The sequence below is a fragment of the Takifugu flavidus genome, chromosome 1 (genome assembly GCF_003711565.1).
Source record: "Takifugu flavidus isolate HTHZ2018 chromosome 1, ASM371156v2, whole genome shotgun sequence".
Lineage (NCBI taxonomy): Eukaryota > Metazoa > Chordata > Actinopteri > Tetraodontiformes > Tetraodontidae > Takifugu > Takifugu flavidus.
The window spans coordinates 11372506-11395852 of NC_079520.1; the positions used below are offsets into that span (position 1 = coordinate 11372506).

Genomic DNA, 23347 nt, shown 5'->3' on the forward strand with positions numbered 1-23347 from the left:
TATGATCATCTCTCTGTCTATGATAGTAACTGGAACTACTGAATTAACAACAATAAGCTTTTTCAAAGAGGTAGGTTTTAAGTCTGATCTTAAAAGTGGCGATGGAGTCAGCCTCCCGTACCTGGACAGATTTAGCTTACTGTCAGGATTTCCTGTGTTGACAGGGTTGTGATTGTCGTCATGCCGAGCACGCAAGTGTCTCAGCATAGATGATGTGTTGTTGCTGTGAGACAACTCTTGTGTGCATTGCAAACACTGCACCTACAAGCAATTGTAATTTTGAGACCCATTTAAAAATTAAAAATACAATTCAATTATGGAAACATAAAATGTATGCTATGAACTGCATTATACCTTATTTGGTGCTATGAGATCAAAATGATCCCAAACTTTAGAACGTCACTTATTGGTGGTACTCTCCATGAAACTTGCTAAAATACTCTCACTCTCCAAATCTCTATCTCCTCACAACCCAACAATTTTGAAGCATAATAATGCTTCTGATATAGCTGGTATGCCATCAAACCACTCAAATCTGTCTCAGAATGCGTTGAAACTCCATGAGCCAATGACACGCACTGAAAGACTGAGCCAATGAAAGACTTCGAAACATTTTGAAGCAATGAAGCGCGAAGCGAAGCAGCGATGACGTTCAAAGCTTCAGACGTCTTCGGTCACGTGACACCGGTGTTTCGAATCACTCCGCTTCAGGAAGAGGGACACAAGCTCCAGAGCCTCGGTATCATTTGCCCATCACGAGTTGCTACTTCCTTAGAGTTTTTTGTTGTTACTTGATTCGATCCTTCATTCTGAGAACTGTCTCTCTTTGCCTTTTTTGGCAAGAAACAACCTTTTGTTTTACACTCTGCATCTGGGTCCTGGCCTCCTTAACTCGAACGTAACATCCTCAGTGTAACTAAGTGGACTATACCTTGTGTGCTTGAGCCCTCCTTCAGCTCTCCCTCAGGTTTTCCCTGGCTGGGCTCGGTTCTCCTCAGGACCACCACTATGACAGCCCTTGGTGTGCCGATGGCATTCTGCAGGTTGTCTTGTGTGTTTGCTTAGTCTTCCAGCTGGCTGTGGTAGTAGGTTGTGCGCCCTCAGCGGGGCTCCTGGGCCTGGTGGCTCAACCTACAGAAACCCTGCCGTCTTCCTCCAGCTCTCCCAGCTCATCTTTGGTTCATTGTAAAAATAAGTCCCGGGTTTTTCTTTAAATACTTGGTTTGGATCCTTTCTGCTGCCTCCCTCTGATCCAGGGTCATGCCACCCCCCCCCCCACCCCCCCCAGCTCCTTCTCCATCCTTTGCCAGTTTGTTGTTGATCCCTTTTGTGCTATTGTCTCTCCAACCAACCAGTCACTCCTGGCCTCCTGCTTCAGTTCTGTTCTCCCTTCCACCGCCCATCAGCCCTGACTCCCTTGTTGTGGAACAGAAATAAACAACATTTATTCATTATTTATAAAATATTGTTTCCCTCTTGTTTGTCACCAACATGTTAAACATTGACCACAAGTGCTCTGGAAACTTTTACCGTCACGTGACTTGTGAGTCATAAGTTAAAATATCACTTCCTTTACTTAAAGAGTGTAGAATCCTTCAAAGGCTGAGTGAGAGATGCATTCTGACTTTGTCTCTCTGAGGAACAGCATGTTTCATCTGAACCCGGCAGCTCTGCTCTTCATTCTGCAGCTGTTCATGTGGAAAGTCTTTGCAGGTGAAGTAGAGGTGATTGTCTGTGCTGTCTGTGTTCATCTGCATTTAATTTCAGGTTTACTGACTGGTTGTTTCCTTCACTCTTAGGGGTGATTCCACCTGAGCAGAGAAATTTAACAGTGGTGAGAGGAAAAACTTTCACCCTCAACTGCAACGTAACTATGAAAAATATAACACAAATCAACTGGTATAAAGACAAAACGATCTTTGCTTATCAACATTCGACAAAAAGGAAATTCTCAGATTTGCCTCATGATCGATTACAAATTAACATTGACACTAATTCCCAGTCAACATTAAAGCTTCTGAATGCTCAGCCTGATGATGCAGGATACTACAATTGCCGTGTAGCAGCTCTCACTGGTATCAGGAGGATTGTGTGGAATTTACTTGTGTCTGAGGGACCTGAAGGTGAAGGTAGGCAGAGATGAAGACAGAGCTACTCATCTGTTTAAAGCTCTCACTGATGTTTTAATCCTTTCACACATGGTTTTGTGCAGAAGGCAGTTCTAACCCAGTGGGGAATTTTCTATATCTCCTCGTGTGTGTTCCTGCATTACTGGTGTGTGTTCTCGCTCTGACTGTCTGCCTCTGGAGGTGAGTCCATATGACAGCTTTCAGCTCTCCTGTGTGTCAGTCTTGCTGGAGGTGATGATCAATGAAGACGGTGTAGCAGCAGCGTTGGTGCATGAGGGCAGATTCAGTTGGGTCAGACGACTGATTTTGGCTTCATTGCAAGAAAAGAGCCGAGTCCTGTCCTGAAGTCTGGGCTCTCCTCTGTATTTATAGAGGTTGTTTGGCCTCTCCTTTAAATCAGAACTTTCACCACTGAGCTGGACCGCACACAACCCTGCTCAGCTTATTCTTCTTTTAATGGTTTCATCTCTATGTCGTCTGAAATCACTAAATATATATTAATAGCAGTTAAAACCTCTATGTGAAGTCTGGAAAGTCATGCATCATCTTATTGTTAAAATAATCTGATCCTCATAATAATCATCATTGTCATATTCAAAGATGGACCAAAACCACAGAGCAGGACTTCTTCAGTAGCCAGACCCTAAATTATGTCCAGTCTCGTGCACCTGTGAGAGAGGTCAGAAGAACTTTTATCATATAATTGTCACAAAATTGTAAAATATTTATTGTTTCTTTCTTTTGAGTCCTAAGTTTATTTCCAATGTGTGTCTAGATGGTTCCTCCACAGCACCAAAGTCACGTCAAATACAGGCTGTTGTCGAAAGCAGAAGGCACCTGCCCCTGAAGAGGCCAACAGAAGATTCTTCTTTATAAACTTCATGAATTGGCATGTTTTGAATTCAATGATTTTTAGTTATGTTTTTTAAAAATGGTGATTTGTGACTGTGATTCAACAGTTGATTTTCACGTGTTTGTATGACTAAACTGCATCACTCATAAATCACACTTTTGCTTTGATGTTGTCTCCATCTTTATGTACAGTAGAGAAAATCCTCCAATCCTCCATTTTCTCTGGGGTGCTCTCTTCCTCCTCTCGTCCTCGACCAGAGGCCTGGGAACTTGAGGCTGCTGCACCGTATCTTAGCTGTTCCCAGTGCTGCTCTCTTCTGGACAGAGATCTCAGATGTTCCTGGTGCTGGAGCCACTCACCCAGTTTGAAGGCCACATTCCCAACGACTCTGATCAATGGAGCCATTATTCATGTTTTATTGGGTTCTTTTTAAATGAGAACTCTCAGTGAGGGTCAGAGCAGAGTTATTAAGGCGATACTCCACTGAAAATGGTACACTGCTGAGGAGCAGGAAATGCCCTACTTATTGTCATAAATGATCAACAATATATTCACAAATACTCAGATGTTATGTGGCTATTACTGAAAGATGGGGAATAAATGAAGTTTTATGTTTTTATCTGAAAAGACAAAAGTGATGTTCTTTACAAGAAGATGATTGGAGAGTGCAATTTAAAGATGGATGGGAATGTGTTAGAAAGGCTTGAGAGTTTCCATTTCCTTGGTATTTACCTTGATCAGAGGCTGAGCTGGAGGGATCAGTCAGGTGGTGAATACATGTAAAAAAAATTGGTGGGATTTCTTTTCACTGATTTTATATCCATGACATAGTTTGATGAGGTCTTGAATAAACTATGGGAGCACAGTTTATGGAACACCAATCAGTACTAACTGGATAGATGGATATGATCCAGGCACGAACACTTGGAATGTGCCTGCCAACACTTCACCTGTGTTCACGCTCCAGGTGGAGGCAGGAGAAATGCCACTGTGGCTGAGGAGGAAGCAACGACCAGCTGATTACTGGATTAATTTAAGAGGTCATCCTACTAAGGGAGTTCTGCAAATCAGTTGGGAGAAAGAGAGAACAAAAATGAGGAGTTTTGGGATTAAAGGTGACAGAGTGGCAAGGATATGAGGGAGTTTGATTGGGTGTTTGAGGAAAAGGCAGCGGGGCCCAGTAGTCCTGTTTGGTTCTGTGAGAGCTTGTCTGACAACAAAAATATCAATTAAAACTGTTAATATTTGTGAAAACCAAACTATTCTTTGGAAGTTGGATGGTATTTGATGTCTATTGTCACTTTTGTCCTCTCAGAATTACACAGCAATTATTGGATTATATTTTTGGATGATATAAATCTTTAATCATGTTTTGGACCCCGGCAGCCTCGGCCTATAGCAGCATAACCTAGATTTTAACCTAATAATTAGACGACCCCCTAAGTATGATCATTTGTCTGTCTAGGATAGTAATTGCAACTACATAATTAGTGATATTAAAATTTTTAAAAGAGGAAGCTTGTAAGTCTAAGTCTGAGTGTGGAACCTGTTATTATTCCACGAGTATCAAGATGGAGGCCTGACTCAAACCTGAATGTAATGATAACTGTCCCAGCTGGGAGTCCCCAGTAACCCTCTTCCTGGATACGTTCTTCCTGCTCTCTACGGGGGCTGAGCTGGGACACTTCATCCCAATGCTTCTGCTACTTCTTGTTCATCTCTGACTATATGTTTAATCTCATCTTTACTATATGTGACAGATTTTGATAGTTGTTCTTTTCTTGTTGCACTCTTGCCTCACCTACCCGACGTTTCATTGCCTGTAATTCCTCTGTGTGCTGGGACCTAAAGGATTTTAGCCTCTACTTCTGCTCTCTTTGTTCCTTGTAGCTTATGTGATATCTCCAATATTATATCTTGTCTAGATTCTGACTGGTTGTGTTTAATGCTGACCAATGCACGACCAGAATCTGACTCCACGAGGACATTACTTGGTCTGATTTCTCTTATCCAATACCATCTAGAGTCCACTGGCTCACCTGTGCACACCGCTAAATATTCAGTGATTCATTGGATTTGGATGCATCCATGTATACTTTGATAAACTGGCTGTAGTTTTTATCTGTAAAAATACAGCTTTTGGAGCTGGTTCATGAAATTTTGCTGTTTTACAAATGTGTTCTGTGAAGTGTTATATATTTAAAAATCCAATTTTAAACGTGCAAAAACATGCTTTATTTGCAAGATTTTAGCATGAATTTAACTTCATTCACTTCTGTCATCAGAGACTTTTGATTGTTTCACTTTTCTTTCTGGTGACTCCGGCGGTGTGTAGTTGTCTGTACCTTTGGTGTCATTTCTTGTCTCTGTAGGTGGTCGCACTCAAAACCACTGACCAGATCAGACTGGATGAAACAAGGTCAATGTGTTTGAAAAGAGAACTTGTCTGTAAAAAAGCCGACAGTTTTATCATAATTGGGTAAAATAATCATGTGTAGACGTGCAAACCTGATCCGGAAGCATCAACACAAACTCAGTATTGCAACCAAAGGTGCATAAATACTCGGTTAAATTGAGTATTTGTTTAACCGCGAACATTGCATCTGTTTAGATGGTCAACATTAATTCTTCTAGGTTGTTTTTATGATGCTCATTTATCATGCAAAAAAAATGATATAAAGGGAAAATATGAGGGAGAAATACTTTCTACTGTGATTTCCTGTGATTTGATTTGCTGATTAAATGGTTGCATTTGAGTCCATATGTGTGAAAAGTGAGTGTAGAATCAGCTGGAAACTCTGCAACTGTCTGTCCAGCAGTTAAGTGTATCACTAATAGATGGAATTGTCACTTTCTGTCTCTTCAGAAAACGCGTGTTGTCAAAGAATCCAGTAGAGGATCAGTTTGAACCTGGTTCAGGAGGGGAGGTCAGAGGTTATTTATATATTTTAGAAGCTTTAGTGCTTTACTTCTGTCTCTCAGGAAGCACGTGCATTTAGTGTCACGTCTCTTGTCTCTGCAGGTGACCACAGAACCACAGATGAGAACAACCAGAAGTACAGAGAACAGGAAGAGGAGTCGCTACGTGGAGAGGCTCAATTCAATCTACGGTCTATAGGCCTTCAGAACAGAACGGCCCTTTGAGGTGTTAAATACTAGTTACAAGTACAACGGTGGTTTTTCCTTTTCTGTCTTAAATATTTATGCTTTTCTGTATTTTGATTGAAATTTACTTAGATCGCTGTCATTAAAGGGTTCATGTAACATAGAATCAGTTTAATGATCCAAAGTTCCACCTCTGTTGAAGCAGCAATAAAAAAGTACAGCTGAACAGGTCTGAGTCCGGCTTCTGGTCCACACGTGGTTCTGTTCACTGACATTAGCGTTTTCTCAGTGGGAGAAATCTGAGCGTGCTGATCATGTCCTCTGTTGTGGTTCTGTTTTGGTTGTCCCTCAGACTTCTCACCTCCTCCTCTACCTGCAGGAGCAGCATTTAGGGGCGGGCTGATCTCTGGGAGCTGAGCCTCTGGCACTCCTGCAGCTCCTTCTGCCTAATTGGCTCCTACTTCAGCCTCTTTGTCTCTGGTGCCGGATTGTTCCACATGTTTCAGCATGTGGAACAATCTGACAAAATAATGTCACATAGTAATATCTGAAAACACGTTATTATTATTGTTGTTGTTTTTATTTCACTGCGTATCGAGAAGCACGAGAACCTCTCTGTCTTCGATCATGGGAAGTGACGTCACCCTGAAGAAAGCGTGACCTCCCCAACCCGGATGTACTGTTAAAGAGAAGCACAAACCAAGGGAAGTTTCCTCCATGGTCGGTTGATTATGTGTTTTTACCGCAACATCTTCATCATATTTGCGGTGGGCTTCCTGATGACCCTGGGTACAACGGTCGGAGGTATCAGCTTGTTATTTGCTATTGTGACTGTAGAAGCCATGAATGTAGGTCCACGATGTATTTTGGTAGAGATTAGGGGTTATTGTTTTGTGATGATGGAGATATAATTTGTTCTCATCGCGGATAGCGGGTCACATGGCGAGCTGGCGATATACAGTGGTGGTCAAAAGTTTACAAACACTTGTAAAGAACATAATGTTATGGCTGTCTTGAGTTTCCAGTTATTTCTACAACTCTGATTTTTCTCTGATATAGTGATTGGAACAGATCCTTCTTTGTCACAAAAAACAATCATGAAGTTTGATTCTTTTATGACTTTATTATGGGTAAACTGAAAATGTGACCAAATCTGCTATACATACAGCAACATGAATGAGCAATTTTGGAGACTTAGAAAGTTGTGTCAATGACATGAGCTTCATAGCATGGCCTGGAGCCATTTCAAAGCAGCTGCAGGTTCCAAGAGCAACAGTGCAAACAATTGTTTGTAAGTATAAAGTGCATGGCGCTGTTTTGTCACTGCCACGATCAGGAAGAAAATGCAAGCTGTCACCTGCTGCTGAGAGAAAACTGGTCAGGAGGGTGAAGAGTCAACCCAGGAGCACCAAAAAGCAGATCTGCCAAGAAGTAGAAGCTGCTGGAACACAGGTGTCAGTGTCCACAGTCAAGCGCGTTTTGCATCGCCATGGACTGAGAGGCTGCCGTGCAAGAAGGAAGCCCTTGCTCCAAAAGCGGCACCTTAAGGCTCGACTAAAGTTTGCTGCTGATCACATGGCCAAAGATAAGACCTTCTGGAGGAAAGTTCTGTGGCCAGATGAAACAAAAATTGAGCTGTTTGGCCACAATGCCCAGCAATATGTTTGGAGGAGAAAAGGTGAGGCCTTTAACCCCAAAAACACCATGCCTACCATCAAGCACGGTGGTGGTAGTATTATGCTGTGGGCCTGTTTTGCTGCCAATGGAACTGGTGCTTTACAGAGAGTCAATGGGACAATGAAGAAGGAGGATTACCTTCAAATTATTCAAGAAAACCTAAAGTCATCAGCCCGAAGGTTGGGTCTTGGGCGTGGGTTGGGTGTTCCAACAGGACAATGACCCCAAACACACATCAAAAGTGGTAATGGAATGGCTAAATCAGGCTAGAATTAAGGTTTTAGAATGGCCTTCCCAAAGTCCTGACTTAAACCCCATTGAGAACATGTGGACAATGCTGAAGAAACAAGTCCATGTCAGAAAGCCAACAAATTTAACTGAACTGCACCAATTCTGTCAAGAGGAGTGGTCAAAGATTCAACCAGAAACTTGCCAGAAGCTTGTGGATGGCTACCAAAAGCGCCTAATTGAAGTAGAAATGGCCAAGGGACATGCAACCAAATATTAGCATTGCTGTATGTATAGTTTTGACCCAGCTGATTTGGTCACATTTTCAGTTTACCCATAATAAAGTCATAAAAGAATCAAACTTCATGATTGTTTTTTGTGACAAAGAAGGATCTGTTCCAATCACTATATCAGAGAAAAATCAGAGTTGTAGAAATAACTGGAAACTCAAGACAGCCATGACATTATGTTCATGGCTGTGTAAACTTTGTAAACTTTTGACCACCACTGTATGTGCACCCTCCCGTTATCCCGAAAGGGGAAAAGCGGTTAAGAGGAGATTATTGTGACTCCAAACGCTTCTTCGTCATTGCTGAGTGAGAGAGCACTGCACCATCAACTCGAATGCAGAAACAAGAGACAGTTATATTTATTTCATTATTCCAGGTGAATTTATTACCTTCCTTCTTCCAAACCACCTGCCAGACCACTGACATGTGAACCCACACCCACCCACCTCGCAAACAAACATATGTATCTGTTGCATTCTTTTCCCAGTTAGTCTGTGAATTTCTTTATTTTGGTCTAAATCATCGGTTCATAATGTTGCGGCGAGTCAGATGAATTTTCATGTCTTTGTGTCAACCGATTATGGTGGAATAAGGAAAACCTGTTGAATTTAATTCATGAGACATTTTCCATTTCAGCCTGTGTGTTGCTGATTAAATCAGATTTGAATGAGACTTTTATCTCTATCTTTCAGCCCCGTCTGTGGTTGGAAGGGACGTATCGGTCATTCAAGGAGAAACAGGTGTCTTATTGTGCAATGTCATCGACACCGATGACTCTGTGGCTCAGATATCATGGGAGAAGCGTACGAGAGGTCACCCTCAGGATTCAGAATTCGTTACCATTAGGCCAGAATCTGGACTAAAAGTTATAAATGGAGATGGTGACCGAGTCAAATTCATTGGAAACATTGATGATAAAAATGGATCTTTGGAGCTGTCCGGCATCACACTGATGGATGAAGGAATCTACACTTGTGCCTTCACTTTGTTCCCCGGTGGAACTCAGCAGCAGAAAACGATATCTCTAAATGTTGTTGGTATGTATATTTGTGTGTCTGAAGCCTCTCTCACATGTGCACTCCAGAGAATGTTTAGAGCTGTGTTTGCTTCAACATCAGCTCCACCAGAAAATTCTGAAACTGAACCAACTAGCTACAATTCAATGTCAATTCAAGAGTCCCCTCTCAGTGATCATAATGGTGGGTGCATGAACCAGAATACAGTGTAGTAAACAATCATCTGGTGCACGACTTCAGGAATAGAGTGCATGTGTGAAAGGAGCCAGAGAGTGAAAGTCAGTGTCTGAAGTGACTTGTTTGACATTGGTGTGAACTGTAATCCTTCTAGTGCCTCCGGTTTCAAGCCTAGTTGACAATCATCCTGTTTTGGGTGATAAGGAGGTTTCCCTCGCTACCTGCACAGCTGCTGGTTCCAAACCACCTGCAACTGTGTCTTGGCTCTTTGGTGATTTACCAGGGGATCTCACAACTATTCGCAATGCTATTAGGCACCAGAATGGAACAGTAACTACCGTTAGCTCGCTTGTTGGAGTCCCATCCAGAGAACTCGATCAACAGTTGGTCCAGTGTGTCGTCACCAGTAAAGCCACTAAAGACCAAACTCTGCCCTTCACCATACGGATTTACTGTGAGTATTAATATTCCTCTAAACACCAATTTCTCACTCGCACTGTTACCTCACATTGTGTAGATAGGAACAGTGTAGTAAAAGAACTGAACATGTTCTGTTTATTGTGTTAGATGCAGAGAAGCTTCCAGTTGTGGTAAAATAAATCTTCAAATCACTATGAATAGACCTCTCTCCTTTTTAAAATGTCTTAATTTTTCTTTTAACTAGATTTACAGTGGGCTGTCAAATGATTACATTTTGGAGGAGATTAATGTCATTGTATCTGTGGATTATGGTGAATCAATATTTAAAAATATGGCAGATTCCACTCTGTTGTTTCAGGAATAGACCAAACATCATATTTGGATAAATACATGCACAAGAGCCTTAAAGCCCAACGAGCACAGGTCAGCCTTGAGACAGTACTTCAAGCTTGTTGTGCTTCAGAGACATTAAAACTTTGTGCAAATGACCATGTATTTACTAATGCATCCCTTTGTTTTTCTTTTTCTTTAACCTATTAAGTGGACCAGCATGTTCTTCTAGAGAAACTTCTGGGCGCCGTTGTGAAAAATTAATTAATGGCTTAAACAAGTGACTTCTTCATGTCTTGGTCCACGCACAAGCACAGATGTTTAAAAATGAATATGAGACCATGTTGTAGTCCTGAGCCACATGTATATTACACTGTAAAGAGAACTGAGCTAAAGTCTGTGAAATCTTTTGAGTTTTTACTTTGTTTCCTGTCAAATTAGGGAACACAGTGAGCTGCAGTCCTGGCTGGCTTATTTTTATTATAAATGTAAAATACATGTTAATTTATCTCTAACGCCTCCCACCGTTTCCTGTGGTTTCGCAACGCCAGTTAAAAAAGGAAACACATTTATCCGTCAGCTTTGAACATACGTGTTATGTTCCCTTATCTGTGTGGGATGTTTTACACCCTAACTCATGTGATGTCACTACACACATGTCCCAGCTGAGTGGCAACATGGATTTACAGTATTATTAGTGCAATCACAGCATAAATGAAGTCTGAAGAGTTGGCAATGCATCAACACATTTATCCTTTGACTTTTCTACTACACTCACAATAAATAATAACACTTGTTATATGTCACTTTTTAAAAAGACAGAAGTTCTTCACACCTCATAGTAATTAAGTAAATATATCATCATTAGTAAATAGGGTACATGTCGTGCCTCAGTCCAGAGGGAAGCCATGCAAAGGGTGATCCATTGTTCTGAAATGAACTCTGTATGTTTTTACTTGCTGCAATAACACAGCCTTTTTGTTTTTATAGTTCCTCCCTCTGAAGTGAATATCAATGAGCAACCAGATGGTTCTTTTTCCTGTGACACTGCTGCCAAGCCAAAGCCAGAGATTGTCTGGACCAGGTAGAGTGGTTGCAACCAACATCTGTTCATTTCTCTCAAAGAAAAACCTTGTTCCTGTCTGATGAAAAAGGCCAGTATTGATAATGGCTGATCAGGTTCAGCCTCACTCTCACCGTCACTATGGACTTGGATGAATAAATGCCCTCGTAGCCTATTCTTGAGGCTTTATATAAACTACATTGTGACCATGACCTGGATCATAAATCCCTGCACTATGAAAGTAGGGACAAGTTCCAGCTCGTCCTCTTTTAGTTTCTTACTTTGGAAACCAAAAATAAATTGACATACCATAATGATTCCACCTTAAAATTGACTCTGTGTGGTGCAGGCACCTTGTGTCTCTGTGAATTGAGGTCTGCTGTCCAACACCACAATAAGCACATTTAAACCAGATTGTTGAAGTTTAACAGGTATATGAACAGATGTGCAATAATTACATTAAAAACCTGTGTGATAATAACTGTTCATTAAGACGTGTTAAAGCTATGCAATAATATAAGAATACATTCACACATGTGAAACAATGTTCAAATAATGTAAAGTTATGTAAAGTTAAGTAATATAAAGTCCATTCCTCTCCTAATATACCAGCCACAATGGCCTGCAGAGTATGGCTACGACTGGGTGAATGTTGACCATGTAACCTGTCCTGAATGGAAGGTTCTGCATTTTCTGTTGTCTCATTTGGACGAGGGCAATGTGTTGAGCACCATTCAATTGTATGTTTCATTTTACATTTCACAGGGGATTTATTGGTGTAGCATTTGTTACGAACGGTTGTGTTCGGACCCGAAAGCAGGCAGGAAACAGTGGCGTATCGTCTTCCGTGAAGCTTTATTTCTGTTCACACAAAATCGCGCAACTCCGTTCTTCACCCAAACAGAAAAAAGAAAACTTACAACAAAAATTCCGAGCGGAGTCAAAAGCAGACCACGATGGATATAGATAAACGAACAGTCCGAGGAACGGGTCCAAAAGTAATCCACGAAGGGAAAAGTTTTACAATAGTCCAAGTGAGTGTAGCTGGGGTCTTCCGAAACAGACAAGACATGCCAACGCTGGCCACCCGTGAGAACAGTCCATAAATAGGTGGCTTGATTGCCGATAGTCTGCAGGTGCACCAGTCCCCGGCACCACCTGTGACTGAGGCATGGCTCCACCACCACGCCCCCCCGGAGAAACCCTGCAAAAGAGTTCCCAGAAACTGGGAACCTGACAGCATTAGGCCAGCATCCTCGGGTGTCTCAGGTTGTGAGACTAATAATAATAATAATAATAATAATGGTATATGTCATTAACAAATTAGAGCTGTCAAAGGATCACATTTCTTCAATCACCATCACAGGATAACTGAAACATTTAAGATCAATTGTGTTAAATTCAAATATAGGTACGTCTATTTGTATAAGAGAAAGCAAAATGTAACTTTAATTGAACTCCTCAGTTGCCATTATTTTTCTGGTCTCTTGTTTCAATATTGAGGTTTATTTTGATGTTTTCAGGATTGATGGCTCATGGCCAGAGTCGTCTGTCACTGTTAAAGATGGAAGACTTAAGTTCTTGACCATGGATGCATCCCTGAATGGCCTTTACCAGTGTGAGGCTTCTAACGAATACGGCTCAAAGTACGGCCGCCTGTATGTCCACAATAATGCAGGTGAGCTTTGGTTTACAGTCTTCAGCTTTTATTTCCACTGTGGAGTTTCCATTTATTCTGTGTTTGACATGAACACAGCGGAGAACTCACCCAGGCCCTGAAGCTCATAGAGCTTTAGACAGTCTTTTACCCAGAAACATGACAGGAACTTTAAACAACATGCACTATTCCTGCTAATCTAGTTGACCATATCTACACACACGTGAATATTCCCAGAATTGAATGTAATTATTGTAAACGTTGAGGTGGAAGTGACGTCCCTAAAGGGTGCAATACTGAAAAAAGCAACCTTTGGATTTTGTGTGATCATCCTGCATATCTGGTGACATGTTTCTAACTGGTAAAACCTCTTTCTGCCACAGATGTTCTGCGTTTTGAAAACTTGGTTAAATTCTGTGTCTGAGACATCTTTGCTGATTAAAAAGATTTCTGTTTCAATAATTCAGCTTCAATTTAATAATGTATTGAAACACAGTTATTTTACATTGATTAGTTGTAGCAACATGATGTTTTAAGCATCTGCATCAGCTGGTCCTCACAACCTTTTTTGAAATTGTGACACGTATGGATTCATGCATTACTGTTCACCGAGCCTGGCACACAGATGCCCGGAGAATTAGAACCTCCTGGAAACACACTTGTACTGGGTATTAGCTTAAAGTGTCACCATTTACTCTGACATTATAATGTCTTGAATCATGTCATCTACAGGTCATTGTACGGATTGTTGGACCTTGTTTGGCCTTTTAATTTCAATTATTGTTGTTGCGGGTGTGATCCGGTTCCTCTGCACATCTGGGAAAATTAACAGGTAAAATTTACAACAACACTACACAAGCTCAAGTAAATATAAGTATATATGATCCAATCAAAGTAACATGTACATGTCTATGAAGCATACCATTACTCAGGCACTGGCAAGCAGTCCAAACAATGGCCAGCACTCCAAAGAGAACCACTAGAGAAGTTCCAGCAGGAATAGAAGCGGTATGAGTTATTTGTGTGTTTAATGCTGTTTGTTTTGTCTCCATTTTGTGTATTTTTGATGTTCAAATTAATGAAACTTTGTCCTTAGGAATCTGCCTCCCTTTGAGATGAAGGAACAAGCTGTAGTCCGGCTGGACCCTCAGCTTCTTGTTTAATGATCTTAACATATCCATGTTGTTCACCTTTACCTAAAAAAGATTATGTTTACAGCTTTGTTGCCAAATACATCAAACTGCAACAATATACTTAATAAGATTGTATCCCAGCACATTTGAGAGTACAGCTGACTCGGGGTATTTTCATCTGCACAGATCTGACACATTATGAAACCAGTCTTCATATGTGTGGGTATATTTTTAAAGCTTCCTCTTCCTGTTGTAAAATCATATTTGTTTTTCTTTATAGAATATAATAGATAGATAGATAGATAGATAGATAGATAGATAGATAGATAGATAGATAGATAGATAGATAGATAGATAGATAGATAGATAGATCGATCAACAATGTATTCCTATGTATTCCTAAAATTATTGCTGAGCTGCACTTTATTCCCATAACTGATTATTGTCTTTTTATTCTTTCCTGTTTGTTGCAACATGATGTGAAATGATGCTTTTCATTACTTGGATCCTCCAAAGCCGAGAACAAACTTCTTCTTGGGGTGGTTCCCACCTATTTGTGGTGCTACATGTGTAGAGACTCCACTCATTATATCTACACTTGTCGGTTCCGAGAGCTAACACAAACCAGATTTGCTGGTCCTGGTCCTGGAACAAGTTCCAGAAGTATCTGAGACAACCTGAACTGACCACTTTGGAGGAATTTCAGTCCATTTTAAAGTTTCTGTTAGGTTTTGTACATGTTTTTTAATTGTCTTATTAAAAATAGATTTATCACATGTTCTGGCATTTTATTGTTGTTGAATGTGTGGATGTAACTTGTCCTCGTGATCAGGCTGATTTTAATCTCACCGAGTCTTTTACCTATTTAAATAAAGGATTGAATTTTAAAAACACTGATGCCACAAACCTTTCATTCTGTTTTTTAGGCGTGAATGATGACCAATGATTTTTGTTTTTACAAATGTATATTTAACATGTTGACCTCTATAAATGAAGACACAATCAAAATGTTATTATAAGTGTGTTATTGGAGAGCTTAAAAGGGCTTTAATACCAAATTATAGTTATATATAAACCATCCAGTATATATTATCTATATATTACTGATCATAATATTTCAATGCCTTCAATCATCAGATGCTGTGCCATAATAATTTGTGCACAGTTAACCCTAATAAAAATAGTGGCATTCCCTCTTGCCTAAAAAGGGGAAGTTCAGTCTCAAATGTGATGCTTCGTTAAAAGGGCAGCCTAAAATTTGTCCCATGTATTAATTTGTAACTGTGGCTGAGCAAATGTATGAATGTATTTTTCTTTAATTATTTTCATTAATCATAAATTCATGATCCGTAAGTCTAAGAGTCAGACTGCTACTGGTCCGAGTTTCAGTCTCTTCACACATGTTACATGTTCATTTGAATGTGGAACCTTCTTTCTGTTAATAATATAATAAACCTCTGGTTTGATGCTCAGATGTTTCTCCCCTTTGCTGATAGTGCTGATATAAATCCTAAAGGTAGAAAGAGAGAACAAATCTTCTGCCAAAGGTCAGGGTCAGATTCATTTGAAGTTATTAGGAATGATTTAGCTCACCACAACATAATAGTGATGTACATCTGGTAGCTTATGTGGGTGTGTATTTTGCACAAAATCACTGAAACAACACTTTGTGACCACGTGTGACTTTTTATTGTGTTGGTTCTCATTCCAGAAGAAGATACTGCCACACATCTATCAGCTAAAAAGACTACAAGTTAGTAAAAATGTGTTGCTTTTTTGTTCCTTTTTCGTTCCAACTGCAACGTAACTATGGAAAATATAACACTCACCGAGTGGTATAAAGACAAAATAATCTTTAATTATCAACATTCAACAAAAAGTAAAGTCTCAGATTTGCCTCATGATCGATTACAAATGAACATTGACACTAATTCCCAGTCAACATTAAAGCTTCTGAATGCTCAGCCTGATGATGCAGGATACTACAGTTGCAGTGTATCAGGTCTCACTGGTGTCAGGAGGATTGTGTGGAATTTACTTGTGTCTGAGGGACCTGAAGGTGAAGGTAGGCAGAGATGAAGACAGAGCTACTCATCTGTTTAAAGCTCTCACTGATGTTTTAATCCTTTCACACATGGTTTTGTGCAGAAGGCAGTTCTAACCCAGTGGGGAATTTTCTATATCTCCTCGTGTGTGTTCCTGCATTACTGGTTGTGTCCTCACTCTGACTGTCTGCCTCTGGAGGTGAGTCCATATGACAGCTTTCAGCTCTCCTGTGTGTCAGTCTTGCTGGAGGTGATGATAAATGAAGACGGTGTAGCAGCAGCGTTGGTGCATGAGGGCAGATTCAGTTGGGTCAGACGACTGATTTTGGCTTCATTGCAAGAAAAGAGCCGAGTCGTGTCCTGAAGTCTGGGCTCTCCTCTGTATTTATAGAGGTTGTTTGGCCTCTCCTTTAAATCAGAACTTTCACCACTGAGCTGGACGAACCCTGCTCAGCTCAGCTCTTCTTTTAATGGTTTCATCTCTATGTCGTCTGAAATCACTAAATATATATTAATAGCAGTTAAAACCTCTATGTGAAGTCTGGAAAGTCATGCATCATCTTATTGTTAAAATAATCTGATCCTCATAATAATCATCATTGTCATATTCAAAGATGGACCAAAACCACAGAGCAGGACTTCTTCAGTAGCCAGACCCTAAATTATGTCCAGTCTCGTGCACCTGTGAGAGAGGTCAGAAGAACTTTTATCATATAATTGTCACAAAATTGTAAAATATTTATTGTTTCTTTCTTTGGAGTCCTAAGTTTATTTCCAATGTGTGTCTAGATGGTTCCTCCACAGCATCAAAATTTATGAGTGATGCAGTTTAGTCATACAAACACGTGAAAATCAACTGTTGAATCACAGTCACAAATCACCATTTTTAAAAAGCATAACTAAAAATCATTTAATTCAAAACATGCCAATTCATGAAGTTTATAAAGAAGAATCTTCTGTTGGCCTCTTCAGGGGCAGGTGCCTTCTGCTTTCGACAACAGCCTGTATTTGACGTGACTTTGGTGCTGTGGAGGAACCATCTAGACACACATTGGAAATAAACTTAGGACTCCAAAGAAAGATTAAAGGCTGATTAAATGGTTGCATTTGAGTCCATATGTGTGAAAAGTGAGTGTAGAATCAGCTGGAAACTCTGCAACTGTCTGTCCAGCAGTTAAGTGTATCACTAATAGATGGAATTGTCACTTTCTGTCTCTTCAGAAAACGCGTGTTGTCAAAGAATCCAGTAGAGGATCAGTTTGAACCTGGTTCAGGAGGGGAGGTCAGTGGTTATTCATATATTTTAGAAGCTTTAGTGCTTTACTTCTGTCTCTCAGGAAGCACGTGCATTTAGTGTCATGTCTCTTGTCTCTGCAGGTGACCACAGAACCACAGATGAGAACAACCAGTTGGCCAGAGAACAGGAAGAGGAGTCGCTACGTGGAGAGGCTCAATTCAATCTACGGTCTATAGGCCTTCAGAACAGAACGGCCGTTTGAGGTGTTAAATACTAGTTACAAGTACAACGGTGGTTTTTCCTTTTCTGTCTTAAATATTTATGCTTTTCTGTATTTTGATTGAAATTTACTTAGATTGCTGTCATTAAAGGGTTCATGTAACATAGAATCAGTTTAATGATCCAAAGTTCCACCTCTGTTGAAGCAGCAATAAAAAAGTACAGCTGAACAGGTCTGAGTCCGGCTTCTGGTCCACACGTGGTTCTGTTCACTGACATTAGCGTTTTCTCAGTGGGAGAAATCTGAGCGTGCTGATCATGTCCTCAATGTAACTAAGTGGACTATACCTTGTGTGTTTGAGCCCTCCTTCAGCTCTCCCTCAGGTTTTCCCTGGCTGGGCTTGGTTCTCCTCCTTAGTGCCGATGGCTGATCAAATAAATGAGCGTTCTCATCAAGACTCTGTTTTTGCAGCTACAGTGAAATCAGAGTCCAGCACTCACAGAGACTCAGCAGAATCCTTGTGTTGTGAAGTTTTTGGGGCTTTTAGGAGGGAAGGATTTTGAGGCCAAATTTTGGGAGGATTTGATCACCCTAGACATGAAAGTAATGCTTCAAGTCGGCCACTGAAACTACTGCAAGCTAATTGCTCTATATATGATTATGCACTGGATGTTTGGGCCCCAGCTGCTGACTCCAAGTGGAATGATCCAGCAGTACAAGAAGGTTTTTTTCCAAAAGGTTGATTGATCCATTTCAGGATGAAGCAGCTGCCAGAGATGAGCCTGTTGACCTGCACTACTTGGTTCCCTTAGCCACAAGGTTGGATAATCCTTTTAGAGAGTGGTGAGAGAAGCCTTCCCATTCCTGTGCCTCTGCTGCAAACTGTTGACAGATCCTCCCTTCTTCCAGCCCACTCAGCAGTTTACCAATCCTAGCTCCCAGCCCTCAGCTGGGGCAGTTAAGAGGAATCATACAGCTTGTTAGAGAGGTCAACAGCCAGAGAGTTGCTGGCACCTTCAGGCAAATGAGTGTATATACCGCTCTCAAAAAGCTCATTTTTGTTCTGCTTGCCTTGCCAAGAGAATCTGGCTGGCCGGTGAATGTTGGAGTGATGGTCAGCACCGTCTCTCCCCCTCCCAACCCCCCCCACAGTCCAGAATACACTATCTATTAGAAACCAGAACTAGTTAGTGCCTGCACTCAGTGACTCCAGGGCCAAGAATAACCTAAATTGGTATTTAGGCCTGAACCTGGGATGTAACTGATTTGATCAACTTTATTAATCCCAGAGGATACATTTGTACATACAGGTACAAATATTTACAACGTCTGAGGAAGCAAGAAGGTGCACAAACCAAGAGGTGCCCACTAATAAGAAATGCATCTTTTCTCCAGTGTATGAAGACAGCATGTCAGACAGACAGTTTTATCATACTTAGCTTTTATGTGTTTGATTCATTTATTTTTTTTAAATATTAGGATTGTTGTGGAGAGGATAATCATCTCAATAGCATTTGTTTGGTCTTTACTGCCCTCTACAGGAATGTAGTGGTATTGTCAGCTAGTTGAGTTCTAGTCAGGTCATTACCTAAACTTTAAAGGGCTCATTGTCAAAGGAGAACAAGGCCATGCCTGCCGGATCCCACGATCCATCATCAAGAAGGACAGAGACTGATCTATGAATATCCAAGAAGGAGCATGTCGCCATAGTGACACGTCACGCAGCAACTTCCATAGAAATGAGCGAAGGCTCCGCCCCCAACGCGGCAGCCAGCTCTCGGTCACGTGTTTGTACCTTCTTCTTTTTCACGTTATGGCTACAGCAGTTACTTGCTGCCACCTAACGTATCGGGGTACACACTACAAGCTGTTCTGCAGACTGGGGATATAATATAATTCTATGATCATTTACGCTTCTCTTTAAAAACAAATATGTATGTATATTTCACAGCCGCTGTCTGTGCTACTTGTCTGCTTCCTGCCCTGTTATTTTTAACCAACAGTCATATCCTCTGTATTTGGGTGTGACCACAGCCCCTTTTCTAAGCACAGCTGGCGGTCTGTAATATTTTTGCAAACACTTTTATTATACCCTGAAAACAGATTTGTTTGGAATTGTTTTTCTTCGCTAAAGAAAACTTTAACGACTGACAAGGCTAGAACATCCTGCTTTTTCAGTCACCATGACTAAATGTTTGTTTTCCAAAGTCCAGTCTGCAATCAGAAATAAAGGCCGCTTCCATGAAGACGGGGAATGGCAGCAACAGATTAAGTTTTTTTTTTTCCAGGGTTACGCCCATTACATTCCCAGAGGGTTTACGTGCCATAGATAACTGTGGTAAACTGAGAAGGCAGCTGCCGTCAAATACACAATGGACTTCTTGTGAGAGCAGCAGGGTTTTACCAGTGTGTCTTGAATAGAAATTTTCTCTGGTGCTGAAGCTACAATTAAACAACTGACGTTTTCTTCCGAAATGTCACTGGTGGATTTTGTGGAGTTTTGGTTTTAAGTCTCTCTTTCCATTGAGGATTTCAAAGTCTATAAATGTATGATCATTAATATTGATATTATGATGCAAGATTTTGAAAATTACAACTTTATTATTTCACAATGGCTCATATGGATAGGATCAAATGGACAAATGATGCTTGTCCTTGTGTGATCTATTTCCCACACCCAGAAATAATCCTTTCTTTCCTGCTAGCTGCACTCATCTATTTTTCTCACAAAGGCAATTTATAAACTCAAATGGAAATCCTGATTTGACTTGTGAACCTTTCAGAGTGGATTTAATGAAACTTGTGAGAAAAGAAGAATGACCTTCAACCAGCTGGCATAACAGATAAAATTAGTAGGTTTGTGTTGCCCATTATTTAATCTGCTCTGGAGGCTGTGTGTCATGAAGGGCTTCAGAAAACAGCAGAACAAAAACAGCAGAAGAGTATTTGTCAAGCTTTTATTCATAAAGTGATGCTGATCATAGTACTTGTATGAGTAGCTGCCACAAACTAGCATCAAAATAAGTAGTCATAGGAATCAAGTAGAACAGGTAAAAACGGAATTAAAGCTACATTAAAATGGTAGCGTGGGTGCAGCATAAACAAAACCTTGTTGCGTTTGCAAAGTAAAGGCAATACAACTTAGATTACCATTGACACACAATCGTGTGTGCCTTTTATTAAAGCCACAACAAGTAGTAGAAAAATCAAATCAGAGCGGGAAAAACACACAGCCCCGCCCCTCAACTCCCACGGTCCGTTAAAGGGACCGTGCCAAATTACCCGACTTAGTTGTCGTCAAATAGTGCGAGCGAGTGAGGAACTCACATCACTTTTGTATTTTCAGATGAAAACATAAAACTTCATTTATTCCCCATCTTTCAATAATAGCCACATAACATCGGAGTATTTGTGAATATATTTGTGCTTCTGTTTATCAGTACATTTGGGTTGGGGAGGTCACACCTTCTTCTGAGTGGCATCACTTCCTATGATCACAGACGGAGAGCTTCACGTGCTGCTCGATACGCAGTGAAATAATACTCTCTCACTCACTCATTTTCTACCGCTTGTTCCTCCACTGAGGGTCGCGGGGGGACTGGAGCCTATCCCAGCACAATGGGCGGAGGCAGGGTACACCCTGGACTGGACGCCAGTCAATCGCAGGGCTAACACATACAGACACACAACCATTCTCTCTCACACTCACACCTACGGGCAATTTAGAGTTTCCAATTAGCCTAATCCCCAATCATGCATGTCTTTGGACTGTGGGAGGACGCCGGAGTACCCGGAGAGAACCCACGCAGGCACAGGGAGAACATGCAAACTCCACACAGAAAGTCCCCAGCCTCAGTCCCAACCGGGGATCGAACCCAGGGCCTTCTTGCTGTAAGGCAACAGTGCTAACCACCAACCAAATAATAATAATAATAATAATAATAATAATAATAATAAATCAATGAAGGCGGCAATACCTGTAGATGAATACAGGAGGGTGGGAGCAGAAAAACTACACAAGAAATAACCACTGATCTACCAGGAGGAGAGGAGAGGAGAGGAGAGGAGAGGAGAGGAGAGGAGAGGAGAGAGAGAGGAGAGAGGAGGCCATGACCCAGTGGGGTGACAGAGGCAGAGTTATTAAGGCGATACTCCACTGAAAATGGTACACTGCTGAGGAGCGTGAAATGCCCTACTTATTGTCATAAATGATCAACAATATATTCACAAATACTCCGATGTTATGTGGCTATTATTGAAAGATGGGGAATAAATGAAGTTTTATGTTTTCATCTGAAAAGACAAAAGTGATGTTCTTTACAAGAAGATGATTGGAGAGTGCAATTTAAAGATGGATGGGAATGTGTTAGAAAGGCTTGAGAGTTTCCATTTCCTTGGTATTTACTTTGATCAGAGGCTGAGCTGGAGGGATCAGTCAGGTGGTAAATACATGTAAAAAAAAGTGGTGATATTTCTTTTCACTGATTTTATATCCATGACATAGTTTGATGAGGTCTTGAATAAACTATGGGAGCACAGTTTATGGAACACCAATCAGTACTAACTGGATAGATGGATATGATCCAGGCACGAACACTTGGAATGTGCCTGCCAACACTTCACCTGTGTTCACGCTCCAGGTGGAGGCAGGAGAAATGCCACTGTGGCTGAGGAGGAAGCAACGACCTGCTGATTACTGGATTAATTTAAGAGGTCATCCTACTAAGGGAGTTCTACAAATCAGTTGGGAGAAAGAGAGAACAAAAAAGAGGAGTTTTGGGTTTAAAGGTGACAGAGTGGCAAGGATATGAGGGAGTTTGATTGGGTGTTTGAGGAAAAGGCAGCGGGCCCAGTAGTCCTGTTTGGTTCTGTGAGAGCTTGTCTGACAACAAAAATATCAATTAAAACTGTTAATTTTTGTGAAATTCAAACGATTCTTTGGAAGTTGGATGGTATTTGATGTCTGTTGTCACTTTTGTCCTCTCATAATTACACAGCAATTATTGGATTATATTTTTAAATAGGATTGTGCTTCTTGCATCCATTCATTTTCTTACATCCACATGTAGTGAGGTAATTCATAAAAAAGAGTGACAAAATAATATCACATAGTAATATCTGAAAACACGTTATTATTGTTGTTGGTTTTATTTCACTGCGTATCGACGAGCACGTGAACCTCTCTGTCTGCGATCATAGGAAGTGACGTCACCCTGAAGAAGGCGTGTCCTCCCCTGTACTGATACTGAAGCACAAACCAAGAGAAGTTTCCTCCATGGTTGGTTGATTATGTGTTTTTTTCCGCAACATCTTCATCATATTTGCGGTGGGCTGGGAACAACTGTCGGAGGTATCAGCTTGTTATTTGCTATTGTGACTGTAGAAGCCATGAATGTAGGCCTACGATGTATTTTGGTAGAGATTAGGGGTTATTGTTTTGTGATCATGGAGATATAATTTGTTCTTATCGCGGATAGCGGGTCACATGGCGAGCTGGCGATATATGTGCACCCTCCCCGTTATCCCGAAAGGGGAAAAGCGGTTAAGAGGAGATTATTGTGACTCCAAACGCTTCTTCGTCATTGCTGAGTGAGAGAGCACTGCACCATCAACTCGAATGCAGAAACAAGAGACAGTTATATTTATTTCATTATTCCAGGTGAATTTATTACCTTCCTTCTTCCAAACCACCTGCCAGACCACTGACATGTGAACCCACACCCCCCCCACCTCGCAAACAAACATATATAATGTTGCATTCTTTTCC

The 23347-nt window shown here is 40.9% G+C and overlaps 2 protein-coding genes and 1 long non-coding RNA gene across 18 annotated transcripts in view; 2 read left to right on the forward strand and 1 right to left on the reverse strand.

Moving 5' to 3' along the window:
* LOC130534985 (nectin-1-like) overlaps positions 1–23347 on the forward strand; it is a 43720-nt gene that overhangs the window by 11828 nt on the left and 8545 nt on the right. For 3 of the 14 annotated variants that reach the window (XR_008953015.1, XM_057049799.1, XM_057049807.1), the window contains exons 6-7: positions 11216–11309; positions 12812–12966. Coding sequence is in view for 13 of the 14 variants with exons in the window: in XM_057049799.1 (XP_056905779.1) it covers positions 11216–11309; positions 12812–12966 (249 nt within the window). In the remaining variant the exon portion in view is untranslated. Of the gene's footprint in view, positions 1–6718; positions 6892–8974; positions 9320–9629; positions 9930–11215; positions 11310–12811; positions 12967–13328; positions 13408–13677; positions 13778–13862; positions 13954–14041; positions 15551–15789; positions 15832–16226; positions 16323–16737; positions 16789–17344; positions 17406–17500; positions 17810–23347 lie in introns of those variants that run through there. The other 11 variants (XM_057049788.1, XM_057049771.1, XM_057049779.1 and 8 more) reach the window with 11 other exon arrangements.
* LOC130535251 (uncharacterized) lies at positions 811–6313 on the forward strand. Of its 3 annotated transcripts, XR_008953073.1 has the most exons (7): positions 811–1713; positions 1800–2129; positions 2213–2309; positions 2730–2808; positions 2905–3434; positions 5849–5909; positions 6005–6313. XR_008953073.1 is itself a non-coding variant. In XM_057050204.1 (5 exons), the coding sequence occupies exons 1-5, from the start codon at positions 1614–1616 to the stop codon at positions 6098–6100; spliced, it is 684 nt and encodes a 227-aa protein (XP_056906184.1). In that variant the 5' UTR covers positions 836–1613; the 3' UTR covers positions 6101–6313. The 3 variants fall into 3 exon arrangements, 2 of the variants coding, with proteins under 2 accessions (XP_056906184.1, XP_056906193.1); XM_057050204.1 differs by lacking the exons at positions 2730–2808; positions 2905–3434 and having other exon boundaries at positions 836–1713; XM_057050213.1 differs by lacking the exons at positions 5849–5909; positions 6005–6313 and having other exon boundaries at positions 858–1713; positions 2905–3149.
* Positions 18843–22265, reverse strand: LOC130535395 (uncharacterized). The gene is made up of 2 exons (XR_008953108.1): positions 22081–22265; positions 18843–19558 (listed from the first exon to the last, which is right to left on the reverse strand). It is a non-coding gene; the product is annotated as an uncharacterized LOC130535395 (long non-coding RNA).

Coding starts and splice junctions, on each gene's coding strand:
- LOC130535251 (XM_057050204.1), top strand. CDS start 1,614: ATGCATTCTGACTTTGTCTCTCTGAGGAACAGCATGTTTCATCTGAAC. Junction 1,714..1,799: donor CATGTGGAAAGTCTTTGCAG/GTGAAGTAGAGG, acceptor CTTCACTCTTAG/GGGTGATTCCACCTGAGCAG. Junction 5,910..6,004: donor AACCTGGTTCAGGAGGGGAG/GTCAGAGGTTAT, acceptor TTGTCTCTGCAG/GTGACCACAGAACCACAGAT.